We start from the raw sequence: 27,320 nt of genomic DNA, 5'->3' as shown, positions 1-27,320 counted from the left end.
AGACTCAGGCAGTGGGTGTTGGGGTGGGCAAGAGACGCAGATCCGCATGGATCTAGGGTCCTTCGAGCTGGTTTTTCCTTTTGGACAGAGCTGCTATCCACAGAGATTGCAGTCTTTTTTCAAAAGTAGCCGTCCTCCCAGGATTTTCAGAGGTTGCTGGCTGCTAGACTGGTCACAAGTTCGCAGAAGCTGGAGAGAGGCCGGTAGGGCTGGGCAAAGGCAGTTTTCTTCAGTCTCTTTGCAAAGTCGTCTCCTTGCTTCTTAGGTCACTGCAGATCTCGTTTCTAGGTCTGTGGGAGCCACCTAAATACTAAATTTAGGAGGCGTTTTAGGAGCGCAGTAGGTAGGACCAGTGGGCACCTTACCTGGGGGGACTACACTCTTGGGCTACCCTCCTGTGGGACGGGGCTTCGACCTAGCAATGGTTGGATTGGTCTCCAGATCTTTAAGATGGCGGGGACTGAAAGTTGTGCTTCACCTCGCCTCCCCCACCTTGGAGTGGAGTAGGCAAAGATGGGCACACATCCCGTCCTTCCTAGTTTTTCTCGCTGGTTCTCACCCAAAGTTGGGGTGTAAACCAAGGGCTGCATCTGCTGCTAACAGCAGAAGCTGAGGGTCACTTTGCTCAGTAGGCAGGCCTTTGAAGTTTCGAGGAGCTCGCTGATGGTGTTCCTACATCTCAACTTGCCTCTGCTGTTGCTGGTTTCCTCCATGCAGCCTTCTGTGCGTCGCCTGCAGCCTGTTTTACAAACAGAGTTTCCCCATTGAATTTCATTGAGTGACTGACCTGTTTGCACCCTGCACCCGGCCGACCCAGTGACACTGGTGGTTTATGTTTGGTGTTGCCCCCACCCCTTGAGCTCGTTTTAACCTCCGCAGCTTGATCCCCTGCAACAATTTACTTACCTGCAACCAACGTGTCTTCAAGCACCCCCAGTTTCCATTGGGTAAAATTGGACTGATCGTTTACTTTGACTAATGCACACGGCTGCCACTGTACTGCTGGCGGTACAGTGTCTTACTTACTTGAACCTCGCCCTCTGCTGACCCGGAAACCCGAAGACTTGAACTGTAAGTGGTTACTGACCAGCAAAACCCCATATTGTTTTCTTCCATATGTTAACTTGCAAAGATTAAAAATTGCACTAAGTATCCACTTTTAAAACAGAAAACTATTTCTATTTGAAAACGTACTTACCTTTTTGCAAAGGTCTTGAGCCCAGAAGTGCCTCAAGACGGGGCATTTAGCGACTCGCAAATTGCACTCAATTGCGAGTCATAATTTGCAAATTGCTAAATGCCATGTACAACAGTGTCAGAGTCACTGTTTGCGATTCCCAATAGGGTCGCAAATTACATGCCTCCTCAACGTATATGAGGCACTCGCAATTTGCGACCAGATTAGGAATGGCTGGCCCTCCCAGGTATGGTGGCCTACTGTGCTTAGCAGACCACCATGTCTGGGACTTCTTTTCAATAAAGCAGGTTTTTTTTTTAAAATGCAGTCTGTTTTCCTTAAAGGAAAACGAGATGCATTTTAAAAGAAGATTTTTTTTTTGTTTCATTTTTAAGTGCAGGTAGTGGTCCCTGGGACCACTGCCTGCCCATAAAAAATATTTCCCCCTGCATTTGCAAAGGGGAAGCGGTCCCCTGGGGACCCCTTCCCATTTGCAAGTGCATCACCACCCTCTTGAAGAGGGCGGTATATTGTGAGTGTTTAGCGACCGCAATTGGGGTCGCAAAACATTCTTACATAGGGTAGCGAGTCGCAATTAGGAAGGGATGCCCTTTGAATACCCCTTCCTAACTGAGACTTGCAAATCCTATTCCGCAGTTCGCAAAATAGGGCTAAATAGGGTTTGTGCATGGCCCTATTAGTTTTTGCATGCGCAAACGGGTCGCAAACCTGTTTGCGCATGCAAAAATGGGTCGGACATCTGGCCCTTGGTCTGAAAATAAATCTCAAGCAAAGCTAATTTTTATAAAATTGGTGTGGATTTTTTTATTTATTTGGATCTCATTTATTGGTCATTGTGTGTACAACAAATGTCTTACACTCCTCAGTGTTAGGACTAAGACCGCACGCCCACACTACCACAAATGGAGCACTTTTGGGTTTGCATTGAGACCTGTACACTTCTGTGGGAATCTCTTGAATCTGTGCGCAGTATAACCACTTAGTGGTATACCATATACAGACCAGCATCTTACAGTCACAAAGAGGAAGTCCTCTTTGATTGGCTCTTTATGCATCTGCATGTTGTGGTAAGCAGCAACCCTACCTAAAATGTAATGGTAAGCAGAAGTGTCATCTAGCGGGGAAGGTTAACCCTTATCAGAATGTGATGACCCTACCCTTGTGGAATGTACGAAAGTGGGTCAGGCAGAAAATAAGATGGTCGAGGTGTTGGTGGGAGTCTGGGTGGAGGGAAAGAGGAAGGAGGCAGTCAAGTGTCAACATGAGAGGACAGGCGAGGCGCAATCTAAGACAATTCCGACAGAGAGAGAGGAGGTGTGAAGACTGAAAAGATCACTGCAACGGCATTGATCTGGAGCACAGAAGCACACGTTTGAATCAGATGGCAAAATAAACGAGGAAAAAAAAACAATCTAACAATAGAGCCGATGACCATGCGCATTGCTAGCAAAAGGTGCAATCACCGTACTTCGTAACGAATTAGAAGCAAAACAACTTGCACACATTCAAGTCCAACACTAGATGGCAGGAAGCAGGCTGCGAAATATAATTTTTTCTTTACTAAACCTGCACAAGTGGTGTGGCTTAAATAATCTACTCGACCTAACTGCAATGCGCTTCAAACATCAGCTCGTCTCAAATTGGGTGAGCCGTAGCAAATATTTTATTTCACTGAGTGTCCTTATACTTCAATTATCACATATGAGAATAACTTCAAATATGTGAGTTTAGCAAATCTGCAGTGGAAAAACATTTAAATTTAATAGACTAAACTTTTGCGCCAAGTATAATCTAGCCCACATAAGGATACATATGACCTCTAACTTGCCAATTAGTTCACAAAGAGCATTATCAACAGGGCAGGGGCAGAAATGTTTCCCACTTTCAATAAATATATTACTAAAGCATGATGTGGTAGAGCACAGTCACAGACAGCATATTCCCATTGAAATGGCCAAAAACCGAGCACTGATGTGCAGTTTTACTCATAAAATTATATAGCGAACAAACAATGTGTGAAAATTACGTTTCCGCAAATATTTATTATTTGCAAATCCCCAAGTAGTGTTCTCATTTGTTTTGATCCTATTCAAATCTTTGTTTCCATCAACACTTCAAAGTTAAACGAGCATTGGCAAAGCAAATAGGTCTGCCTTCTGAATAAAAGTACCTCGTGTCAGTGATGGGCTAGGGATAAGGCACTAAATAGGTCATCATACAAGCACTCTGTCCCTCGTCTTTGCACTCCAACCCATTCATCCACGGACTCATTCTTGCATTACCTCCTCGTCCTGTCTTCCTCGCCACAGTAATCACATATGAGCCTCCGGCTCCACACAGAACTCCAAGTACAAAACAGAGTTCTAGTCTCCCTCTCCCTCCTCCAAGATGGCCCCCAGTGGCTCCAGCCAATCCCATAAAGGGACACAGAAGCACCAACACAACCTGTTCTTTTTTTCGGCACTACTCCGAGTGCTGTGTTCCCTGCTGGTCAGGTGAGTGGGGCTGGGGTCCTGCTTGAGCAGTCCCCTTGGGTCCTTGGTATCTAGTTTGGGGGAAGTAGTATTCTTCTTTCAAAGGGGTGTCCATGGAGGATGTTTGCAGGGCTGCTACGTGGTCTTCCCCGCATACCTTCATGTCCCTTTACCGCCTCCAGGTTGGGAGTGGGGGTTCTGTTTCTTTTGCCTCTTCTGTTTTGTCAGCGGGGGTTCCTTGAGAGGTTTTCCTTTTTGTTGCTGTACCTCTGCATATTAAAATATGTTTTCACTACACTGCTGGTGTGGTCTATTTCCTTACATGAAGCTGATTGCTTTGGTATCGGCTCATATGTGATTACTGTGGCGAGGAAGACAGGACGAGGAGGTAATGCCCCGGTTACTTACCGGTAATCTTCATTACTCCGAGTCCATGTCTTCCTCGCCACAGTATAGTTTCCCTTCCCTCCCGGCCCTGGTGGTGGCTTCATGTCTGCGGCTTGGTTCTTCAGGTCGTGTTGGTGCTTCTGTGTCCCTTTATGGGATTGGCTGGAGCCACTGGGGGCCATCTTGGAGGAAGGAGAGGGAGACTAGAGCGCTGTTTTTGTACTTGGAGTTCTGTGTGGAGCCGGAGGCTCATATGTGATTACTGTGGCGAGGAAGACATGGACTCGGAGTAATGAAGATTACCGGTAAGTAACCGGGGCATTCACCCCCTGACCCAATCACAATACAAAACACACAAATTCAACAACATATGAAATGGTATACTTTCTTCGTAGCTGCCCTCCTCCCATCTGTGTTGCTGCCTGGGAAAAACACGCTAAATAATCTAGTTAGCTAAAACCGTTTATAAGCAATACAATTTGTGTTCGCATAAAAGGTCAATCTCAGGCAGCAGATAAATAAAAATGATTATTACAGCTGGTGTGGATGGCAGGGACTTTTTGATGGAAGCACACAACTCATACCCAATCAATACATGTACTCATGCCTCCCAACATGTGGGTGGAGTCAAAGCCCCTCTCTAGTAATGCCCATGTTGCGCTGTAAAGCCAGAACACTCCATGTGCATTCCTAATTACTGAAGTATATTTTGAAAATGTGTACGCAGTTAATTTACAAGCTATTTAAATACTGTGTGAGAAAAAAAAGCCATCTGGTAGGCTTTCAGTTTACAGTGCCTGTATTCCCAGAACAACTATCAGACAGTTCACTTTAATTTTCTTTCTCCGATTGCAAAGTTAGAGGATTTTGTAAACACCAATCTCTAGGCTGAAATAAGCAGCAAATTGTAAGACATATGCTGACATTTGACCTTTGCTTTCAGCCCAGCAAATTTAACAAGATTTGAATGTATCTTGTATCTTACACAACACCTGCCCTTTTCAAGACCCCTCTCTTGCCAGACTGGGCCAGTAAGCCTTAAACATTAGTGTGCCCTGATAACATCTGATTCGCTATAGCAAGTGGGTGAGTTGATTTCCAGGCCCAAGCACGCACAGCATGTGTATCTACAACTACACATGCCTTGAATATGTAGTTTCTAGACAAAATATTTAACGCAGCAGTGTTTGAGGAATCCAAAAAAACTATTGCACCGCACAATGGAAGGTTGACAGCATTCTACATTTTTTTTAAGTGCTATGTCAGTTGCAATGTGTATATATGTGAGTAGGTGTTCTACATATCTAAAAGCTACATTGTCCTCTAATTTTCATTTAAAAAAGTGTAACTTGGCTATTTGGATACAATTAAGAAAAAAATGGAAGAACATTTTTTGAAAATGTTGCCTCGCCTTGCCACTGTGTACATAAGAGCAGGCGTGTCAAATATGGTGTCAAGTATTGTCCTGGAGCCAGAGGCACCAAAAACTGTGGAGGTCAAAAATGGATATCTGTTTTCTACACTAGAAACACTTTCTGACTACACAATGAGCAGTGAAGTCACAAACACTAAAGGGGAGAAGAATTTTAACAAGAACATTCTGTACACGGCTCCAAAAGAATATAATTGCACAGCAAAAAGAAGGAATTCTGAGTCAGTATCTGAAGCGCATACAGTACAGTTTCGACACATCTAGTAGACGAACAAAGACACCGCTGGAATCATGCTTGCACCACAACTGCTACGAAGCTAATGTTAAGAGATAAGATGTGAATTCAGTATCACATTTGGAGGATATTCAAAAATAAGGACTCAAAGAGAAGTACACCACAGGAATGTTTTTTTCCCCCGAAACTGTACAGGATTTGAACTTTTCAGCTTGCATTATATTTTGTTGCTTGACATGCATGCAAGCAAATGCTGATTACAAAACAGTGCAATCTGCTCTGGCGAACATGTTATTTTGATGAGTTCCTTAAAGGAATAGGTTTAAATATTAAGCAACGTACTTCGGTGTTTTAGGAATCAAATTTGAAACAAATGAAGCAATCCCTAGGATTACAAACACACTTTAGCCAGTTGAAAAACCTACAGGACAACTGCTTTGCACTACCACATTAAAAAACAAACAAAGTGATGAAATGAGCACATTTTATAGCAAGCTTCATACTATCCGAACAGTGGAACAAATATGACATAATTTTGAATAATGGCAGCTACAAGGCTAAAACAAACTTTACCAATCAATTCGGCAGGCTTATTTGGTCTTTTGTTAATGAAGGTTTCAAAAGCTTCTTTCATAGCATTGACAAATTTTTCATTCTTCAGGAAGCATACATCAATAACATGGTCCACCTTATCCTTGAAATCCAGCAGCTCTTGAACCATGGTCCTATCCTTTTCAGGGTTAATTACAATAGTGCTGCCAAATGCCTGAAAGAAATGCATCAAAATCACCAAACAAGAGAAAAAATAATGTAACTTTTTTTCGGAACAACAATGCAAGAAATGTAGTTAGTAAAGCTATAAGAGTTACTCAGTGGGACAGTGTCAGTTACCTAGTAGGTAATGTTTAGAACACCGTAACTGAGGAAATTAATGTGAGGTGGTAGAAGACATGCTATTGAACGGTAACTAGGGAAACTTTAGAACACAGCTAAAAATCAGTTTAGCGCAATTAAGACTGCTTGTGAATGTAGGAAAGTGACTATTTTAGGTCGAGCATGCACTGCACTAGGAGATGACCTTTAGAAATCGGTTAGCTCTTTTCAAGCACTCGTGCTTGTGGAGACATCCACCTTGCGGGAGCGAGCAGCAGCGCTCAAGGGCCATCTGTTTGTAATTAGTATGGCTGCGCTGTTTACATTTTCCTTCTCAATGGACGCCTGTTTTTTTCTATCCTAATGTCTTTATTGATTTCGCTTAAAACATTCTAGGATCCCTTGAGCTGAACGGGACACGCTGCTTTTTCCGTTTCATAATAACAGGATGTGACTGTAACCGACGCACATAGGGACCTATAAACCAACACCAACACTCAGTGACATTGCTCACCAGGTCTTCCGATGCCTGCACAAGCTCAGCTAGGAGATAGGGAGTGCTTCCTTTGTCATCCCCTGAGAATCTTACATAGTGGGGCAGATTGCAGCCAGCTATTTAGTTATTTTATTTTAGACTGATGTGCTTGGTGAGGTCTAGGAGCAGTCTTCAGAAAAGCAATAAAGGCTTATATAGGACGCATCACAAACTTTTTCGTTCTGTTATTCTAGCCAGTGTCCCAATTTTATCGATCTCCTAAAATCCATACCTTTCCCTGTGGGGATGAGTACCCTTGACTTGAAGGTTACAGCTAAAGCATCTGCACTAGTATGCAACCCACTTAGCCATCCCACTGACTAAATTCTACCAACCTGGGCAACAGAATTTGGTTGTTAAATCCAAGCCACCGGCACAGCTGATTAAGCAATTTATTTTTTTTTGTCTGAAAAGCTAACACAACACTTTCTTAGCTGCAAGCTTGTTTGGAGCACCACAGAGATGCATGGCTATTAAAAGGTTCTTCAAAAAACCATGAGGTGCATTGGCATATTCAAATGTGATTGGTAATAACGATTCTTTATTGTTAAAGAAACTTCAAGTTGTATTGTTGCTATAAAGGCCTTGTCTCAAAACCGTCTTCTCCAAAATCAAAACAATGCACATTTACATAGGTACAAAAAAAGATGAAAGATGCACCAGAAAGGCAGATAAGTATTGTAGGAGGTTTGACCCAACCTCTCAGTGCAGCTTCATCTTGTTTTGTTACTGGAGAATGAAGGTCTATTTACAGATGCTGTAACACTATTGTTTCTTGGATCCATGCAGGCTGTTCCCTGCCCCAACACCTGCACAAACATGACTGCAGTGCTCTTTGTTCAATGACGTATTCGTTGGTTTCGCTTCATAGCTGTTGAAAGTAGTTGGCAGGCTCTACTGCTCCCTGCAGTGTACTATGTGCCATTTCTATGTTTGCCTGCTGCAGGCTACATGAATGCATACTTTTGATATAGTCGTTACGGATTCTTACCCCTTGTTTAGCACAGCCTCGTTGAATCTTTACCGAAGATTGGTTTGGGGAAACTGACTCAAAGTTGCTTAATCTGGAGACCTTTCCAAAGGGTTTTCTCATCAGCGCTTAGTCAGGCTTTTACTTTTTCCTGTCAGAATTTGGTAATTTATGTTATTGGGAGTTTGCTGCATTATGGTTTGCCTAATCAGCTGCTGGACGACTTCTTTTTGGTTAATCCTATTAATTGGCTAGGTAATCTGCCCCGGGGTTATTTTTTACTGGAGTTAATTTAGTGATCATATACAGTTAATTAAAACCTTTACATGATGTGAGAAAATGCAAGTAACAAATATAAAAAAGCATGTACTCTATTAAAGAGCTATTTTTATAACATATTTAAACAAGCATTGGCATAGCCAATGGGTCTCGCCTTTGGGACCTTTTAAGTGTTTAGCCATGCAACAGCTGATGTTGTGGCACCAAGGATATTGTGCTGCATAACTGAATACTTATAAAGTCCCAAAGTGAGACCTATTGGCTATGACAATGCTGGTTTACATGGTCACACCCACTCTTAGTATGGTATCTGATGCAATTGTGAGACAAAGTGCACTGGGTTCCTGCTAACCAGGTCCCCAGTGTCAGATCTCTTTCCCTAAAACTGCACAATTGTTCCCTTAATTGGCTATACCTTTAGCACTACCTGTAAGTCCCTAGTAAGCGGTTCCCACTGGTATAGGCAAGGAGATTAGAGATGGTCCCTAAGGGCTGCAGAATGTATTATGCCACCCTAAGGGCCCCTCCGCACCAACTGTCACTGCATGCTGCGTGCCATGGTGCAGTGAAAAGTTAAGACACAATATGGCACATCTCCTGTGTGCCATGCTTGTAGACACCCCTACTGCATGCCTTACAGCCCCAAGACAGGGTGTACTATACTACATATGAGGACATATCTGCATGAGAAGATGTGACCCTGTGATGTCTAAGCCGATTCTTCGAGATTACAAACGACCAGGAAGGCCATTTAGAGTACATGTGCTGGAAATTGGTGTTTGCGAATTCCCTGGCTACATGATGGCTTCACTGAAAGTAGAGACATTTGGTATGAAATAACTTGTATTAATAAACCCACACTGAATCCAGTGATTATTTATGAATAAAAGCACCCAGAGGGCACCCTAGATGTGCCCCCTTGAAAACCTACTGACTACTAGTGCACTGGCTGACTGTTGTAGACCAGCCTGCCACCACAGACAGGTTCTGACCCCCTGCAGGTGAGAATGTGCACTCTGAGGGCAGGAACAATTCCTGCTTCGGCAGAAGGTGCCATCACCTCCTCCAAGCAGGATGGCTAACCGATCCGCATATCAAGGTGGGAGGGTTCAACGGCCTCTGCAGCATTTGTTATGCAACCCAAGGCTTCTCCAGACAGGGGAAATGCTACCCCTTGCCAAATGCCAATTTTGCCACAGGAGAGGCAGGAAAATTAGCTAGGCAGGAGGAGTGTTCCCCTCTCAGGCTAGTACCACCCGAAGTTGGGCCACCAGATATGAACATGACTTTTAAAATTCCACCATCATGGGCTTGGTAGAATTAGGCTTTATGGGTCAGGGTTATGCCCACTTCCCACACAAAGTGCTCATATAATGTGTGTAGATACCCTAACGGCAAGTCACCCATTGGGTACTACCTGTCACTCTTGTAATGCCCCTTAATTGAGTATTTAGAAGGCACCCTGGTCACCAGGATCTTAAATTTGATGGATCAAGAAAAGGACACAGAGAGCCGTGAGAAAAAGCAAGAACTAAAGACTGCCAAGGACTTTTGCTGTCAAACCCTGCATGCCACGCTAAGTCTCGTCAATCATGACCAGGCGACTCATCCTGCAGCTGACCAGTTTCTAAAAACCCAAGGAGACTGCCAACCCTTCACAAATCGGCAAGTAATCTCAGAGGGGGAGGAGAGCTACCCCTCTGCAGTCCGCAGGCACAGAAACGCAAAGTTTGGTTTACTGTATTGCTACTCCCTGGCCAACCCGACGCAGCAGCCACCCAGGAAGTGTACTTTGTGCTCCTGAAGGTCAGATCTGTCCTCTACCAAGTGAGAGGACACCAGGACCAACTCAAGACGCACAGGACCAATACCTAGGGTACAGGACCCTTTACAGCAAACTGAGACCATGAGATCCAGTGGGGACTCCAAGACAAAGAAGCTGTTGTGGCACATCAGAACCGCAAAGGCCCAGTTGTACTGATTTTGCACCCCCAACCGGCAAGACAGACGACAGCGAGGTTCAAAGGCACACAGAGCCCAGCAGACCTTTCCTCTCTGCACCTGAGCGCCCCAGCCTGGGTCCAGACAAACCAACTGTGTGCTCCTTTCCCCCAAAAACCTTGTGATCCGAGCCACTCATTGGGAGCTCCCTGACTTTTCCATAAGTACCCCTCTGAATCCTGTTTCTAGGTGGCCCCAATTCCCCTTACTGGCGTAGCGCACACAGTTACAAATGCAACCAGCACCTCTGCACCCGAAAAAACCACAGGGCAGGTAATGAGATTTTGCCTGTAGTTAGTTCTAGGTCCCAAAGGAGGCCTACAGAAACCAAACACAATGAAATGCCTTTTCTTTCACAGGAATGCATTATGCACAAAAATCAAGATCTTAAAAAGTACTTACTTGCGAGCGATCGAAATTCTTGGTATAAAAATTATATACAAATAAGACTTATTTTTCCAAATTGGTTTTGGATTTATTCTTTAGTGTGTGTCTCATTTATTGCCTCTGTGTGCATCAACAAATGCTTAGCACTACCCTATGATAAACCTAACTGCTCGAACACATCACCACAAAAAGAGAACATTTGGGTTATCAACTGGGGTTTGCCTTGGACTCTTTACACAGTGTACCTCTTTTTGGTCCGCTATATAAAGAGCCAGCGTCTTACAGTGACTTTCCAGATCCATAAACTATTCTGTAAATGGTTTAAATATGAAAAATTAAACACTTTGAAAACAAGAATACAAAGTAAATAAGTGTGTACAAGACTGGGGTTTATACTAAGAGCTCAATATATAGGTGTGGGCATACATGAGTGAATGAATTAGTTATGAGTGGCTTTTATATGGGTACTGGGAAGGGGACTGCAACATAGAGTGCTGGTTCCTGCTTTGGGGTAAAAGGTGGATGAAAGAGGAGATGGTTGCCTAAAAAGGAGACTTATCTTTTAGATAGGCCAGAGTGAGGTGTTTATCCCACGAAGATAGCTATTGAATATAACCAATAACACCTCACAAACCTATTACTTTCATGAATTTATGATACTCCTCTTGTTCCTAGCTTTGTTAGCAGACAAAAGAAGGAAAATGCTACTTACCAGTATGTATCTGTTCTTGGCATGTAGAGCTGCAGAGTAGTACACTGTGCATTAGATCGCCACCTGGTGTTTGGCTCGGATGATTGCAGGTGGTTGTCTTCTTGGAAGAAGTCTTTGCTAGTCCCGATAGGTGACTCCTCCCTTGGACAATACTGCGCATGGGCATCGGCTCCATCCTCAGATTGTTTTTCGCCATGATTGGAAATGATGGAGTCAGTAGAAGTAAAGTAAAGAAGGATGTTCAGGCTTATGCATCTAAGTAAGATGAGAACTGGAACGGATACAAGTCCCGGGGAGGCGGGAGGACGTGTACTACTCTGCAGCTCTACATGCCAAGAACAGATGCATTCTGGTAAGTAGCATTTTCCGTTCGAGGCATATGAGCTGCAGATAGTACACTGTGCATCGATTGTGCAGGAGTATCCCCTTTTGCAATAGTTTGAAAGAGAGTTCTAAGGACAGCTTGGCCTACCACAGCTTGCTGCTTGGCTTGCACATCAACACAATAGTGTTTAGTGAAGGTGTGTGGTGTAGACCATGTTGCTGCCTTACATATGTCTTCTAGTGGTATATTTCCTAAGAAAGCCATAGAGGCTCCTATTTTGCGAGTGGAGTGCGCTCTAGGAGGAACTGTTAGTGTACGTTTAGCTTTTATATAGCATATTTGTATACACTTTACAATCCACCGTGCAATCCCGCCTTTGGAGATGGGGTTGCCTTTGTGCGGAGGAGAGAAAGCGACAAACAGTTGTTTAGTTTTTCGAAATGATTTAGTCCTGTCGGTGTAGTAGAGTAGAGCTCTTTTAACATCTAGGGTGTGTAAAGCCCTTTCTACTACTGAGTCTGGGTTTTGGAAAAATACAGGTAGCTTGACAGATTGATTGAGGTGAAAAGGAGTGACGACTTTTGGGAGAAATGTTGAATTAGGCCTAAGAACCACATTGTTGGGATGTATTTGGAAAAATGGTTCTTGTATAGTGAAAGTTTGTATTTCACTAAGTCTTCTGAGAGAGGTGATAGCAACAAGGAAAGCAGTTTTCCATGTTAGGAATTGCAGGTTGCATCTATGCAGGGGCTCGAAAGGGGGTCCCATAAGTCTGGTAAGGACAAGATTTAGGTTCCACACAGGAGAAGGAGGCAACCTGGGTGGAATTATCCTTTTTAAGCCTTCCATGAACGATTTAATCGCGGGAACTCTGAAGAGAGACAGATGTTGTCTGTTCTGTAAATAAGCTGCAATTGCTGCAAGGGGCAGGCGTATGGAAGAATATTCCAAATTAGATCTTTGTAGATGTATAAGGTAACAAATGATATTCTGGATGGAAGCATCCAGGGGGTCAATTTGATTATTCGTGCAATAAATTGCGAATCTCTTCCATTTAGCAGCGTAACACGCTCTGGTAGTGGGTTTCCTGGCTTCTTTAATAATGGCCATACAGTCTGGTGGTAGGTTTAAGTAACCAAACTCTAGGACTTCAGGAGCCGGATGGCTAGATTCAGTTGGTGGGGGTCTAGGTGCCTGATTTCGCCATGGTTCTGTGTTAACAGATGGAGTGAGCAGCAGTTTTTGGTGTGGAACTAGAGAGAGTTCCAACAGCGTGGTGAACCACGGTTGGCGTGCCCACGTGGGACCGACAAGGATCAGTTTGAGAGACTGTTGTGTGAGCTTGCGCACCACTAATAGAATTAGTGGGAGAGGCGGAAAAGCGTACGCAAATCTGCCTGACTAGTTCATCCATATTGCATTGCCTTTGGACAGTGGGTGTGGAAACCTGGCGGCGAAGGCTGGGCATTTTGTATTTTCGTGGGTGGCGAACAGGTCTATGTGTGGATGACCCCACTGTTGGAAGAATGGCTGAAGAACTTGTGGATACAATTCCCATTCATGAATCTGTTGTGACTGTCGACTTAACAGATCTGATATCTGATTGTGAACTCCTGGAAGGTGTTCTGCTAACAGATGTATGTTTTGAGGAATGGCCCATCTCCAAATGTCTTGTGCAAGCTGGGACAGTTGCAGAGAGTGTGCCCCCCCTGTTTTTGAATGTAGTACATGGCTGTCATATTGTGCGTCTGGATGAGGACAGCCTTGCCTTGCACGTGAAGTTGGAAGGACTTGAGTGCTAGGAATATTGCTAGCAGCTCGAGATGGTTGATATGGAGTAGCCGCTGTTGAGCGGTCCATTGACCCTGAGTGCTATGTCGTAGGAGATGGGTTCCCCATCCTGTGAGGGATGCGTCTGTTGTGAGCACTACTTGTGAAACTGGCTGTAGGAACGGCCGCCCCTTTGTTAGGTTTTTGGTGTTCCATCACTGCAGAGAGCGATGTGTGCGGCTGTCCACCAACACCAGGTCTGTCAATTGACCGTGAGCTTGGTTCCACTGTCGTGCTAGACACTCTTGTAACGGATGCATTTGCAATCTTGCGTGTGGAACTATGAAGATGCAAGATGCCATCATGCCTATGAGTTTCATGAATACTCTGGCTGGGAGAGATTGTTGGTGTTGAAAAATAGCAACTAAGTTTTAAATGCTCTGTATCCTGGCCGGACTGGGATAAGCTAGAGCTGTAGACGTGTCTATTGTAGCCCCTAGATACTGGTGTACGTGCGAAGGCTCTAGGTGCGACTTGGTGTAGTTTATTGTAAACCCTAGGGTGTGCAGAATTTTGAATTGTTTGGTGTGTGTGTGCAACTGGCTGATTTGGCTTTTATGAGCCAATCGTCTAGATAAGGTAACACATGGATCTGTTGTCTTCTCAAATGTGCTGCTATGACTGCTAGGCACTTCGTGAATACTCTTGGTGCCGTTGTCACTCCAAATGGAAGGACCGTGAACTGATAGTGTTGTCCTTCCAGTACAAACCGTAGGTATTTCCTGTGAGCAGGATGTATAGGGATGTGAAAGTAGGCGTCTTTCAGATCTAGTGTAGCAAGAAAGTCTCCCTGTTGCAGCAGTGGAAGCACTTGTTGCAGAGTGATCATGTGAAAATGATCTGATTGTATGTAATGGTTAAGGGGCCTGAGGTCTAGAATCGGTCTCAAGGTCCCGTCTTTTTTGGGAATTAGAAAGTACAACGAGTAAACCCCCGTCGCTTGTTCCTGTAAAGGGACTATCTGAATCGCAGCCTTCTGTAGAAGGGATAGAACCTCTTGCTGGAGCAGAGCTAGATGATCAGTAGACATTGGACGCTGTCTGGGAGGTATGTGTGGAGGGGTTGCTGTAAGTTCTAGGCAGTAGCCATGTTGGATAATCTGTCTTACCCACTTGTCTGTTGTAATGGAGTTCCAGAGTGGCAGGAAATGTGTCAGTCTGCCAGGCGGGGGTGCTTCACCAGAAGTCTGAGAATTGGCCCTTTTACGTGCGTTGGACACCACTAATGAGTCTAGTGGCAGGTGTCCTTTAATATAGACTGGGTCTGAGGGTGCAGGTCTATATTTCTTTTCAATTCTGGGGTTTAAAATTCTGGTACTCACAGGATCTTAAAAGACCTCAGTAGCATGCCTAACCACCCCTTTGATCATGGGAAGAATTTGAGCGGATCTCTGAGACTGCTCAAAAGTATCTAAGAGAAAATCTTCCTCAATGGCCTCAGAATGCATGGGGACACCATGGTATGTAGCACCTCTGTTGATCAGCTGGCCAAACCCAATAGTATCCTCAGGAGGAGAAGGTTTAGATGGGTATTAGGGTGCCTCAGGGACATCAGGGTCATTTGCAGGGTATGGAAACCCCCACCCAGGCGCAGGTTTTGTGTATGGAAAAGTCCATGTGCCCTCACCTTCAGGGTATGTAGTGTCTCCTTCCCCATCCCCTCCACCTAAATCATATTCATCATCATTCTGTGGTGAATGTGATGCTAATGGAGATTGTATAGGAGAGTTTTGAGGTGAAACATAGGGAGGAGCGGGAGAAGGAGGAGAGACAGGAAAGGAAAAGTGCAGAGGAGAGGTTGAACAGTCCTTCTTGGCAGGAACCACAGGTGTAGCTGCAGGTCTCTTCTTGAGTAGTGTGGCACCAATATAACCGGTTTTCGGGTCGATGATCTTTTTCTGTTGAGGATCTGGTCGAAAAAGGTCCTCTTGAGGCGCAACCTTCTTCGGCGCTGGTTTTTTTGGTGCCGGCGTAGGTTGTCGAGTGTCTTTAGCCTTAGGAGGTATTAGAGGGTCCTGTGGCTTAGGTTTCAGCGCCAAAGGCGTCAATTTTGGCTTGGAAGGCATGTTTGGGGGCTCGGAGGCCTCAGAATCAGGCTTTGTGGTTTTCAGCACTGTGTGCGGCTTCGGAGCCGGTGCGTCTTTTGGTTTCGGTTTTGGGGCCGAAACATGTTTCGGTGTCGGCACTTCTTTTGGTGTCGGAGCCGAAGGGTGTTTTGGCTTCGGTGTCGAATGAGTCTTGTTCGGTGACGAGGCACCGGAAGGCGGCGGACCTTGTTTTGGAGCTGAAGGAAGACTCTTGGTCGGTGTTGAGGAACCGGAAGGCGTGGAAGATTTCTTCGGAGTCGAGCCGGAAGGCGGGACTTTTGAAGTAGATGATCGGTCTCGACTGGGCCCAGCGGGCGGAGTGCTGACCTTTGCCATCTGCTTGGGCTTATGTAGTGCAGGGGCAGTAGTACTTACGCGCTGACCCGATGGAATGGAGTCGTCGGAGTCATCTGCCTCGGAGACGATCCGGTGAGTCTTCTTCGGGAACGAGTGGAGCCTCGTCGTCTAAGATGTCTTCCGGTGCTGGGGCTGATCTCCTCATCTTGTGTCGACGGGCCATCCGGTCTCGGATGGTTTTCTTCGAGTGGAAGGAAGCACAGGCTGTGGAGGTCGACTCGTTGTGGTCCGGCGACCGACAGAGGTTACAGACCTCATGGTGGTCGCTATGTGGAAACTTTGCTTGACATTTCGGGCATTTTCGGAACAGAGTCCTTTCCATATGGTGTAGGCCGCACGGCATCGATAGGCCCAGAGGCCCACTTGGATGACCGGAATGGAAACTTTGGTGTCGAAAGGTGCCGCCGTTGATGTCGAAGGCAGGTAGTAATTGTTTTATGAAGTTCTGCGCGTCGAACTTGCAGAAAAACTGTTTATGGCCGGAGAGGAAAAACTTTCATCCGAACCCAGTGGCGGAAAAAAACAATCTGGAGCCGATGCCCATGCGCAGTATTGTCCAAGGGAGGAGTCACCTATCGGGACTAGCAAAGACAACAACCTGCAATCATCCGAGCCCAACACCAGGTGGCGATCTAATGCACAGTGTACTATCTGCAGCTCATATGCCTCGAACAACTGACTTTCTAGTTGCGTCTTTGGGTCAAATTGGGAGGAACTTTGTTTACATCAATGATCGTATTTTTGAGAAGGTTTGCATTGCATCTAACCAACTAAAGAAACTTCACCAACTTTAGTCAACAGCAAATGTGCTCACTGACTGCATCCACTACCAAAGGAGTACCCTAACGGTGGTGCTTCAATAGGACTAAATAGCATTAACTAGAAACAACAGAGGCAAATGAAAACATCTAGACTTATTATCAGGTACTTACACAAATGTGCAAAACAAGAATGAATGCTTAAAGAATGCTTAAACCATGGGAAGATGCAAGGCTGTTTGAGTAGGTTTAGGCTAAGAGCTCTTAAAGGACAATATGTACAAAGGTCAAAGCATCTTGTGGTGGCACTGTGAGCTAGCTGGTCTCTAGGCCAACACATACTACAGCGGTGCATGGAATCAGTCTGAGCACCTCACCCAAAATCTGTTGTCCACAAAAGTGCAAATTCTACGGATTAGTGGGAACTACACAACACTATTTTGTATTTCAAAATGCCTGGACTATTGGGATAAAATTAGAAGTTCAATTATCTTAAACATTTTATCTGTGGGAAATGTCCTGCAGTAGAGGTCTTAGGGTGACTCAAAGAGACCACTTGGAATTAGTAAAAGTTGCCCATGTGTTTTATTTTTACTCTTAATATAACAAATTACGTTTAGGTTCTTAAGTCAAGCTCTCCATTCATCACAATTTGGTTGGGTACCCTGCTCTCGAAAGTCTTGTCTGCAGTTGTCCCAAACTTGGGGGGTTTTGGGAGGCAATGAGGGGAACACTTAAGGAAGCAACGGGTGTGCCCTTATACCTCCAACCTAGGTTCATGCTACTGGGAGCGTGGGGACAAACAGACCACACTAGGTATCATAAACTCTTAGTGCATCTAGGCTGCATGATAGCGGAACAGGATATAGCTCAGAAATGGGTCTCGGGGAACATCCCTCAATAGCAAGTATGGGTGAAAGGCAAGGAACATTGCAGACTAAGAGAAGGAAATATACTCGGGACGTGGTTGCCAAAAGGAATCTTAGAAAATTAAGGGGTGGCTGGGATGCTGGGCTTATCTACATGGGACACTCAGTAAGGCAGTTTGAAATAGTTTTTCATCAGAGATGGAAGGAGGGTGGCTATCATGGAGTCCCTGGCTGGGAATAAGGGAAAACTGTCCATTCCGAACATGGACCAAGTGAAGCGACAAAACGAACTTGATCTTGCGTTTTCTATACAAAGACACTGTGAAACCATGGTGGGCGGTGTCTGTGTTATACTGTGTTTTGTCAATAAGAACATTTATATAAAAATAAATAAAATTGGATTTCAAAAAAGTTTAACAGTTAGTAGACAGCTAACATTTTAATAAAAGTTAATATCTGCATTTAATTTTCTGCCACTCTCCTCAAAATATAAACCTTCTATTCTGTGCATACCTCCCCTCTGGTTAACCAATAGTAAGCGCATCTTTATGGAGTTGTTCTCAGAGTTCATATGCAGGCGTTTAGCTGCCAGTCCTAGTGAAATAGAGTGAAATTTTAAAAAATCGTGACCTGAGCTTCTATACCTGGATTTTTATGCTCTGTTTCCCTCTAGAAAAGTGAGAGCCGACGTTGCCACAAATAAGGGCTTTTGTGTTATATTTGTGAAAATAAGGAACAAGTTACTTACCTTCGGTAACAATATATCTGTAAGAAACATTAGTTAGTGTTAGATTCCTTACCTTAGAATATCCCCAGGCGTCAGTCTGGATCCGGAAACTTTTGCGTAGCAGTACCCCTGGCCGTCGGTAGGCGTCGTCTGCAGGCGTCCCCTGCGGCTCCGCGTCCGTCGTCGGCGTCGTGCGCCGTGATGACGTCGCTGGAGTATATAGACGCCGCCTCCGCACGCTGACGTCAGTTCTTTGTACACAGCTTTTCCGCGCCAGGAGACGCAGAGCCATGAGAGAACCAACACTGGTGCCATGTAAAACTAGGGCCCTGAAAGGGATGTCCTTAACCCTAGGTATCAGTTCGCAGAACGGGGAGGATGGGCGGGTTCGGTAAGGAATCTAACACTAACTAATGTTTCTTACAGATATATCGTTACCGAAGGTAAGTAACTTGTTCATCTGAAAGAAACACGTTAGTGTTAGATTCCTTACCTTAGAATACATACCCCAGCAATACCAACCCCGGTGGTGGGTCTGCGAACCAATACAATACTACACCAGAAAGTCCTGGAGGACAGAACGGCCAAAGAAGCCATCCCTCCGGACTTGACTGTCCAGGCAGTAGTGCCTCGCAAAGGTGTGCAGCGAGGCCCACGTAGCTGCTTGGCAAATGTCCTGCAAGGGGACTCCCCGGCCCAGGGCAGTAGTAGCTGCCGTGGCCCGAGTGGAATGGGCCCTCAGCCCAACAGGAGGCTCCTTTCGAGCCAAAGAGTAGCACGCTTTGATGCAGAGAACGACCCATCGAGAGATGGTCCGTTTATGGACCGCCCTTCCCTTCTTCGCACCCACGTAGCCAACAAACAGTTGGTCATCCACGCGGAACTGGCGTGTGCGATCCATGTAAAATGAGAGCGCACGTTTTGGGTCCAGACGATGGAGCCGCTCTTCATCCTTTGAAGGATGCGGAGGCGGGAAGAAGGAAGGGAGGGTGATGGACTGCCCGATGTGAAAGGCCGAAACAACCTTGGGCAGGAAAGAAGGTCTAGTACTCAGAACCACCTTGTCAGGATGAATGGACAGGAAAGGGGGTTGGACAGAAAGAGCCTGGAGCTCACTCACTCTCCTGGCAGAGGTGATGGCAACCAGGAAAGCCGTCTTTAAAGTCAGGAGACGGAGAGGACAAGAATGAAGGGGCTCAAAGGGAGCACACATCAGAAAGGTTAGAACCAGGTTCAAATCCCACTGGGGCATCACAAACGGAACAGGTGGAAACATGTGAGTGATGCCCTTCAAGAATCGAGTTACAATCGGGGATTTGAACAAAGAAGGCTGATCAGGAAGCCTCAAAAAGGCTGAAAGGGCAGAAAGGTAGCCCTTGATAGTGCCCAGAGCAGAGCCCTGCTGGGCAAGAGAAAGAAGAAACAGAAGAACCTCCGAAAGAGGGGCAGAAAGAGGATCCACAGCCTTTGCTGTGCACCATGCCACAAATCTGTTCCACCGACAGGCGTATACCGACTTAGTGGAGGGACGCCTGGCTGCCAGAATAACATCACAGACTTCAGGAGGCAAGTCAAATGGCCTCAACTGCCGCCGCTCAATCTCCAAGCATGGAGGTGGAGACTGGACAGGTTCGGGTGGAGGACCGTCCCCTGCTGCTGCGACAGAAGGTCCTCCTGAAGGGGCAGGCGGATCGGGGGACCGACTGACATGCTGAGTAGCTCGGGATACCAGTACCTTCAAGCCCAGTCCGGAGCCACAAGGATAACTTGGGCCCGGTCGCGCCTGATCTTCTTCAGCACTCTGGGCAGAAGTGGTATAGGCGGAAAGGCGTATAACAGACCGCAACTCCACTCGCGCCGAAAGGCGTCGCCGTGCGAGTGCCGTCTTGGAAACTCCAACGCGCAGAACTGATGACATTGCGCGTTCTCTTCTGTGGCGAATAGATCTAACCAAGGCTCTCCCCATTGCAGAAAGATGCCTTGCGCCACGTCCGAGTTCAGACGCCATTCGTGATCCATCGAGCACCGACTGCTGAGTTCGTCCACCCTGGCGTTCAGGGAACCTGCCAGGTGTTGAACCGTCAGAGTCACGCCCTGACGTTCCAGCCACTGCCAGAGGCGCAGAGCCTCCTGGCAAAGGGTCCACGACCCCACTCCGCCCTGTTTGTTGCAGTACCACATGGCGGTGGTGTTGTCGGTGAACACCTGCACTACACTCCCGTTGACAAAGGGGAGGAATCCCTTCAGTGCCAGACGAATCGCCCGCAGCTCCAACAGGTTGATATGGAGCCGGGACTCCGCCGGAGACCAGATGCCTCTGATCTCTGCCTCTCCCAAGTGGCCACCCCAGCCCTGGAGGGACGCGTCCGTCACGACAACGTGCTCCGGTTGGGGAAGGGAGAGGGATCTGCCTCTGACCCAATCGCGGTCCGTAAGCCACCACTGCAGTTGTCTCGCAGTGCCCTCCGAGATCAAGACGTGGTCAGACAAGTTGCCCTGATGCTGGGCCCACTGAAACTTCAGGTCCCACTGCAGAGCCCGCATCCGCCACCGGGCGTGATGCACCAGAAGGATGCAGGAAGCCATCAGCTGAAACCCCCAACCTGCGCAGATGGGCTGCGACCACCGCCATCACCTTTGTGAACACCTGTGGGGCGCTGGTAAGGCCGAAGGGAAGCACGATAAACTGAAAGTGCTCCTGGCCTACCGTGAACCGCAGGTAACGCCGGTGGGCCGGCAGGACGGGGATGTAAAAATAGGCATCCTGCAAGTCCAACGCTACCATCCAGTCTTGTGGGTCTAGAGCAGCCAAGACCTGAGCTAACGTCAACATCTTGAACTTCTCCTTCCGGAGGAAGCCGTTGACGTTCCTTATATCCAAGATAGGACGTAGGCCCCCCTTGTCCTTCTTGGGAACCAGAAAGTAGTGGGAATAACAACCACGCCCTACTTCTGGCCCAGGAACGCGCTCGATGGCCCCCTTGGCCAAGAGGGCCGTAACTTCCTCCTGCAGAAGCGTCAAGTGGTCCCCCGACACACGGTGGTTCTGCGGTGGCATGGCTGGAGGGGTGGTCTCGAAGGGGAGGGAGTAGCCCCTTCGGACGATTTGCAGCACCCACCTGTCTGAAGTGATCGTGCGCCAGTGAGCGTGGTGATGGCGAACCCTGCCACCCACTGGCGTCACATGGGGCCGAAAGCACAGACTAGGAGGATTTTGAGGCAGATGCTGCGGGGGGAGGTGTGGTCTGACCCCGCCGTTGTCCCCGACCGCCACCACGGCGGTTTCCACAGCCGCCACCACGTTGAAAGGATTGTTGCGGCGCGTGGCTGGCAGCACGTGTGGGGGCGCCCCTTCCTTGGCCACGAAAGGGACGAAACGAACCCGTTTGCTGACGCTGGGTCGAGAGACCCAAGGACTTGGCCGTGACCCTGGAGTCCTTGAAGCGTTCCAGCGCGTGGTCCGCCTTGTCACCGAACTGGTGACAGCCATCGAACGGCATGTCCATCAATGTATTCTGGACATCAGCCGAAAAGTTGGCGGATCTCAGCCAGGCGTGGCGACGAATCGCCACCGTCGTTGACATAGCTCTGCCCAGCGAGTCGGTCGTATCAAGACCACACCGTATCGAATATTTCGCTGCATCTCGGCCCTCAGCCACAGCCTGACCGAGTTTTGCCGGCACCTCCATGGGGCATTCTGGCAGCAGTTCCGCGACCGTATCCCACACAGAGTGGGTGTAGCGGCCCAAGAGGCAAGCGGTGTTGCAAGACCGCAGGCCCAAACTAATGGACGAGAAGACCTTCTTGCCAAACTGGTCATACCTCTTGGATTCCCGGTCGGGCGGGGCCGACGGGAATGCGGACTGGGAGGTCGAGGCCTGGATCACCAGACTCTCAGGAGTGGGGTGGGTAGACAGGAACTTGGGGTCGTCCGGACAAGGACGGTGGCGCCTGGCCACGTTCCGATCAACAGGCACACCTGAAGCGGGCCTGGACCACGTGCCCAACAGAACGTCTGACAAGGCTTCATTAAACGGCAGCAGTGGCTCCTGTGGGCATGACTGCGGTTTGAAGACCTCAGTGAGGATGTTAGGCCTCACGGCCGCGACGGGGAGCTCAAGGTGTAAGGCCTTGGCAGCCCTCATCAGCACCACTGAATATGCAGCTCCCTCCACCGATGCCACGGTTGGAGGAGAGATCAAACCAGGGTTAGGAGAGTCGTCCAGACCACTGGCGTCCCCCAAGTCACCTGTCCAGTCCGGGTCATACTGGCACTCGCGTGACAGAGGGTCCTCGGACCCCTCCCAACCTTCACCGAACTCTTCATCCTCTCCGTATTCGGAGTCAACGATGTAGACCGGCTCCTCGGGGTTCATGGGCCCCACCGGCGCCGAGCCCGGCGTCGAGCGACGCCGGTCCGGCTCCGCGTCCGGCGTCGGGGAAGGTAGGGGGACGGCGCCGCCCGGAGCCGGCGTCGGAGCCCCGTTGCCGGCCGGAGCCGGCACCGGAGAACCGGCGCCGCGCGGGGACGGCGTCGGGGGTAACCCCGATGGTAACGGCGCCGGAGAGGCCGGAAGACCAGCCGGCGCCGATCCCGAAGGCCCTTGCGGCGCCGGGGTCGGAGCCGTCTGCGGCGCCGGGGCCGGAGCACCCGACGGCGCCGAGGCAGGGACACCCGAACCGCCAGGGCCCCCAAACGGTAGCACTGGGCCCGAAGGCGCCGTAGGCCCCGTCGGAGAAGCGAGCGCCCTCATGGCCATGAGGAACGCCTCGATCTCCTCAGGCGTCGCGCCGTGCCCAGGGACCGGAGGGTATGAGGCAGGCCGCGCCGGCGACTCTCGCGGAGCCGCGGGGTTGGGGTCACCCGAGCCCCAGGCCGCATCGCGCGAGCGTCGGGGGGAGTCGGGGGTACGATGACGACGCCCCGACTTCTTGTGCTTCTTACCTGATGAGCCTGACGAGTGGTGTCGACTTCCGGAACGCTCGGCGCGGCTCCGCGACCGCTCCCTCGAACGCTCTCTCGACCTCCGGCCGGACCGGGACCGCTCCCGGTCCCGACGTGGGGCCGACACCCGGAGCTCCAGTAGCTTGCGGGACCGCTCCCGCCTAGCCTTGTTGGTGAGGGCCCGGCAGTCGACGCAGGAGTCCACGTCGTGGTCGGGGCCCAGACACCGGAGACAGAGGCGGTGATGGTCTGTGACCGACATCGTGCGCTCACAGTCATCACAGTGCTTGAACCCAGGCATCCTATCAGGCACAAAGAGAGAAATAACTAATCGAAAAACTTGGTCAAAAGACCGGAGTACTGCTCTTCAGATCTGCGTCCACTGGCGCGGAAAAAAGAAGAACTGACGTCAGCGCGCGGAGGCGGCGTCTATATACTCCAGCGACGTCATCACGGCGCACGACGCCGACGACGGACGCGGAGCCGCAGGGGACGCCTGCAGACGACGCCTACCGACGCGCAGGGGTACTGCTACGCAAAAGTTTCCGGATCCAGACTGACGCCTGGGGATATTCTAAGGTAAGGAATCTAACACTAACGTGTTTCTTTCAGATCATGTTGTGTATGCAAGCGAGTCCAAATCATCATGAACAAACAGAAAATATTCACACTCTAATTTCATTAGTGCATAATGAATTGATGCTACCATACCGGAGAGCAACACTCACAGGTTATACGTCAAGAATGGTGATATAGATTGCATATGGCTTCACCATATAAAAGCTTCATTCACACAATCACTAACAAATATTTAATACAAAACAAAACTCAAGGTCTACATAAATCCAGTCTCTATGTACTACTGAAAACAAACACTACTATATAAAAGGTCAACATTTTTACCTTGATGTATTCAATCCAATGCTGTAGCAAGACCTGTACACCACCTCTGACCCTGCTGAATAACTGATATAGCAAAGACAAGTCTTGTATTCTATTTTCATCTAAAAGATGATTTAAACCTGCACAGATGGAAGAAAATGAGGAAAAGTGATCACAATTCCATTTAATTATAACCAACTGATAAGCTTGACTATCAAATATTAGTTGTAGTAAAATTAAAATAAAATACAGTCTAATTCTGTTCTCCCACATCATCTTTTACAAACAGTAGGTATCATTATGAAGCCCAGCATATATTACCGTAGACGTCACAGTATAAAGAATTAACAAAACAAAAAAAGAGAAGAGTTACTATAAAAATTAAACCGGATTACCTTTCTGCAGAATCGATGTTAAATGTTCACCTAGGAGCTGTTTTTCTACAGTTGCAATTAGTGGCTTTCTGTAAAAATTAATATGAACACGTTCATTATGATAGTTTCATTGTTAAATGAAGTTTTTGCAAAACAAAGCAGGAAAAAATGTCTGGATCCACAGTGCAACAAATCCACTTTGGAAGTGGCATTAAGATAAAACAATTGCCAGTGTGCTCCCCAGTCTACTGTAAGGAAGTCCTACTCCTCCCTTAGTAAAGGCAGAGGGCTAATTAAGCCAAGCTCAAATGGTTAAAGGTACATGAGAGATCAGTCCATGGGTTCAAAGTAACGGATAGTTCTCACCTCTACACATTTTCAGGAGCTATTTTCCTGCTGTCCCAGATACCAAAAACAGGGTGCAGCTAAAACTAACAGATCTAGCTGTGATGTGTTAATACATGGTAATGCAAAAATGCAGAACTACTGCTTGTTTGAATTAGGCAAATCTAATGGTCTTTCCAAAGCTTGCTATTTTCTAACTTTCTATGACACTGGCTAGTTGCATGGCACGTTTCTTTCAAAAACATTTTTTTCAACTTAACCTCAGAAGTGACCAACAGTTTGACATTTTAGCTACGGTTTTCTCCAAAGAGAATTTTTGCTATTCTGCGACTGACATGCACATTACACAATGTCGCCCTGACAACTGCATTATGGATTGGGAATTACTCCTTTCACAATAATGTAAACATCAAATTAAAAAAAGCAAAGTAACAAAAAAAACCTAGATTAAAAAAGTCAGCGATTCCTTAGTTTAATAAACAAATAAAAATAAAACTGTTCCATATAGGGGAATAAAAGGTTATATTAAAAAAATAAAGATTAAAACAAGTTCATAAAAGTTACCAAAAAGCCTACAAAAAAACTTTACAAGAAGAAGAAAAAAATGTAGCTCCCAGGTTGTGTGCAGTGGGCATTGGCCAGCCACAACGGGTTGTGTGCCAGTCATGTCTTATATCATACCAACACTTACTGCACCTACTGAACCTGGGGCATGGGCCGTACATGCAGCAGGATTTGGCCACCTATAATGGGTTGGGTTCAGTACATACAGAAATTCACCTGTTAGGGCTAGGTAAACTAACCAAATCTTGCACCTCTATCATGCACTGTTTAGGACGTCAAATATGAAACCACTCAATACCTTTTAAATGACTTTAGTGATGACATCACTAAAGGGACCAACATTGACCTTATTTTTCTTTAAGGAAATTAAATTAAAATATAATAATAATTACTAAGTGTGTCACCTAAAATACTGTTACAACTAATGATGCACCGTGGGGGTGGGGAATTTAATAAAATATCTACTTGTCCATGGGACATTTAGATTCGTAAATCTACTTGTCCTGTACCAAATCCACTTGTCCCTTTGGTGCCATGTAGTGCACTGTCAAATAATGACAGCATTCATTATAGAAGAGCTCTGATAATGGCCTCTCTGGTTATGTCAGGCTCATAGTATAGAAGGATTTGAATACTAGTGATTTCCTTATTTTACTTCTTTTCTGCAGATCTACCCATTCATCCTTTCCTTCACCCACTGATATCTAGCATTTCACCTATACATTGGCTTCCATTTATTCTTTCATCAGCCTTTCACCATTCTGTTTGTCAGTCCATCCATCAGTCCATTCATATCCAAATCTACCCATCCATCCCCAAACATATCCAGCCATCTATCTCAGCCATCTGTCCATCCTTTCGCTCACCCATTCTTCTGCTCATCCATCAGTTTAACCTTTCACTCATCCATCCTTCCGCTCATCCATCAATTTTCTCTTTCACGCATCCATCCTTTCGCTTACTGAACCATTCACCCTGCAACCCATCTATCTTTTCACCCTTTCCTTCATCAACACATCCGTCGTCCATCCACCATCCCTGTCACTCATCCATCCTTTCACTCATTCAACCATCTAGGAAGCCACTCATACACTCACTCATCTATCCACCCTTTCACCCACACATCCATCCTTTCACTCACTCACACACCCTTACTCGTTAATTATGGGCCTTTGTCTGCTGAGCTGCAGGCAGATGAGGCTCATCAAGAGTTCCACCCCCGCTATAGCTGGTTCACGATGCACTTGGGGCCAAGCCTATCCTTCCAGCTCAAAAGCTATCATTCAAACTCATCCATCCTTCCTTCCACTCATCCATCCATCCACCCTTTCACTCATTTCCATCCACTCTTTCACTCATCTGAATGGAGATGCAGCCATCCTTTTGCTATTCCATCTTTCATCCCTCCATCCTCCTTTCCACTCATATCCACCCACCCTTTCCCTCATTCCTCCATCCATCCTTTTGCTTGTCCGTCTTTCACAACATACATCCTCCTTTTCACTCATATCCATCCACCCATTCACTCATCCCTCCATCCACCGTTTCACTCAACTATCCACCCATCAATCTATCCATCCTTCCACCCATCAACCTATCCGTCCACCCATCAACCTATCCATCCGTCCACCCATCAACCTATCCATCCGTCCACCCATCAACCTATCCATCCTTCCACCCATCAACCTATCCATCCGTCCACCCATCAACCTATCCATCCTTCCCCCATCAATCTGTCTATCCTTCCACCAAGCCACCCATCATCAACCATTCAT

The 27,320-nt window shown here is 47.1% G+C and overlaps 1 protein-coding gene across 1 annotated transcript in view; it reads right to left on the bottom strand.

The window, feature by feature from the left end:
* CUL4B (cullin 4B) overlaps positions 1-27,320 on the bottom strand; it is a 938,104-nt gene that overhangs the window by 556,319 nt on the left and 354,465 nt on the right. The window contains exons 10-12 of the mRNA XM_086918515.1: positions 24,658-24,725; positions 24,284-24,402; positions 6,300-6,492 (exon numbers count right to left, since the gene is read on the bottom strand). Coding sequence (XP_086774641.1) covers positions 6,300-6,492; positions 24,284-24,402; positions 24,658-24,725 — 380 coding nt within the window. The remainder of the gene's footprint in view (positions 1-6,299; positions 6,493-24,283; positions 24,403-24,657; positions 24,726-27,320) is intronic.

Source organism: Lissotriton vulgaris, chromosome 4_1 (genome assembly GCF_964263255.1).
Source record: "Lissotriton vulgaris chromosome 4_1, aLisVul1.2, whole genome shotgun sequence".
In the NCBI taxonomy this organism is placed as follows: domain Eukaryota; kingdom Metazoa; phylum Chordata; class Amphibia; order Caudata; family Salamandridae; genus Lissotriton; species Lissotriton vulgaris.
This window is presented reverse-complemented; position numbering and strand designations above follow the sequence as displayed.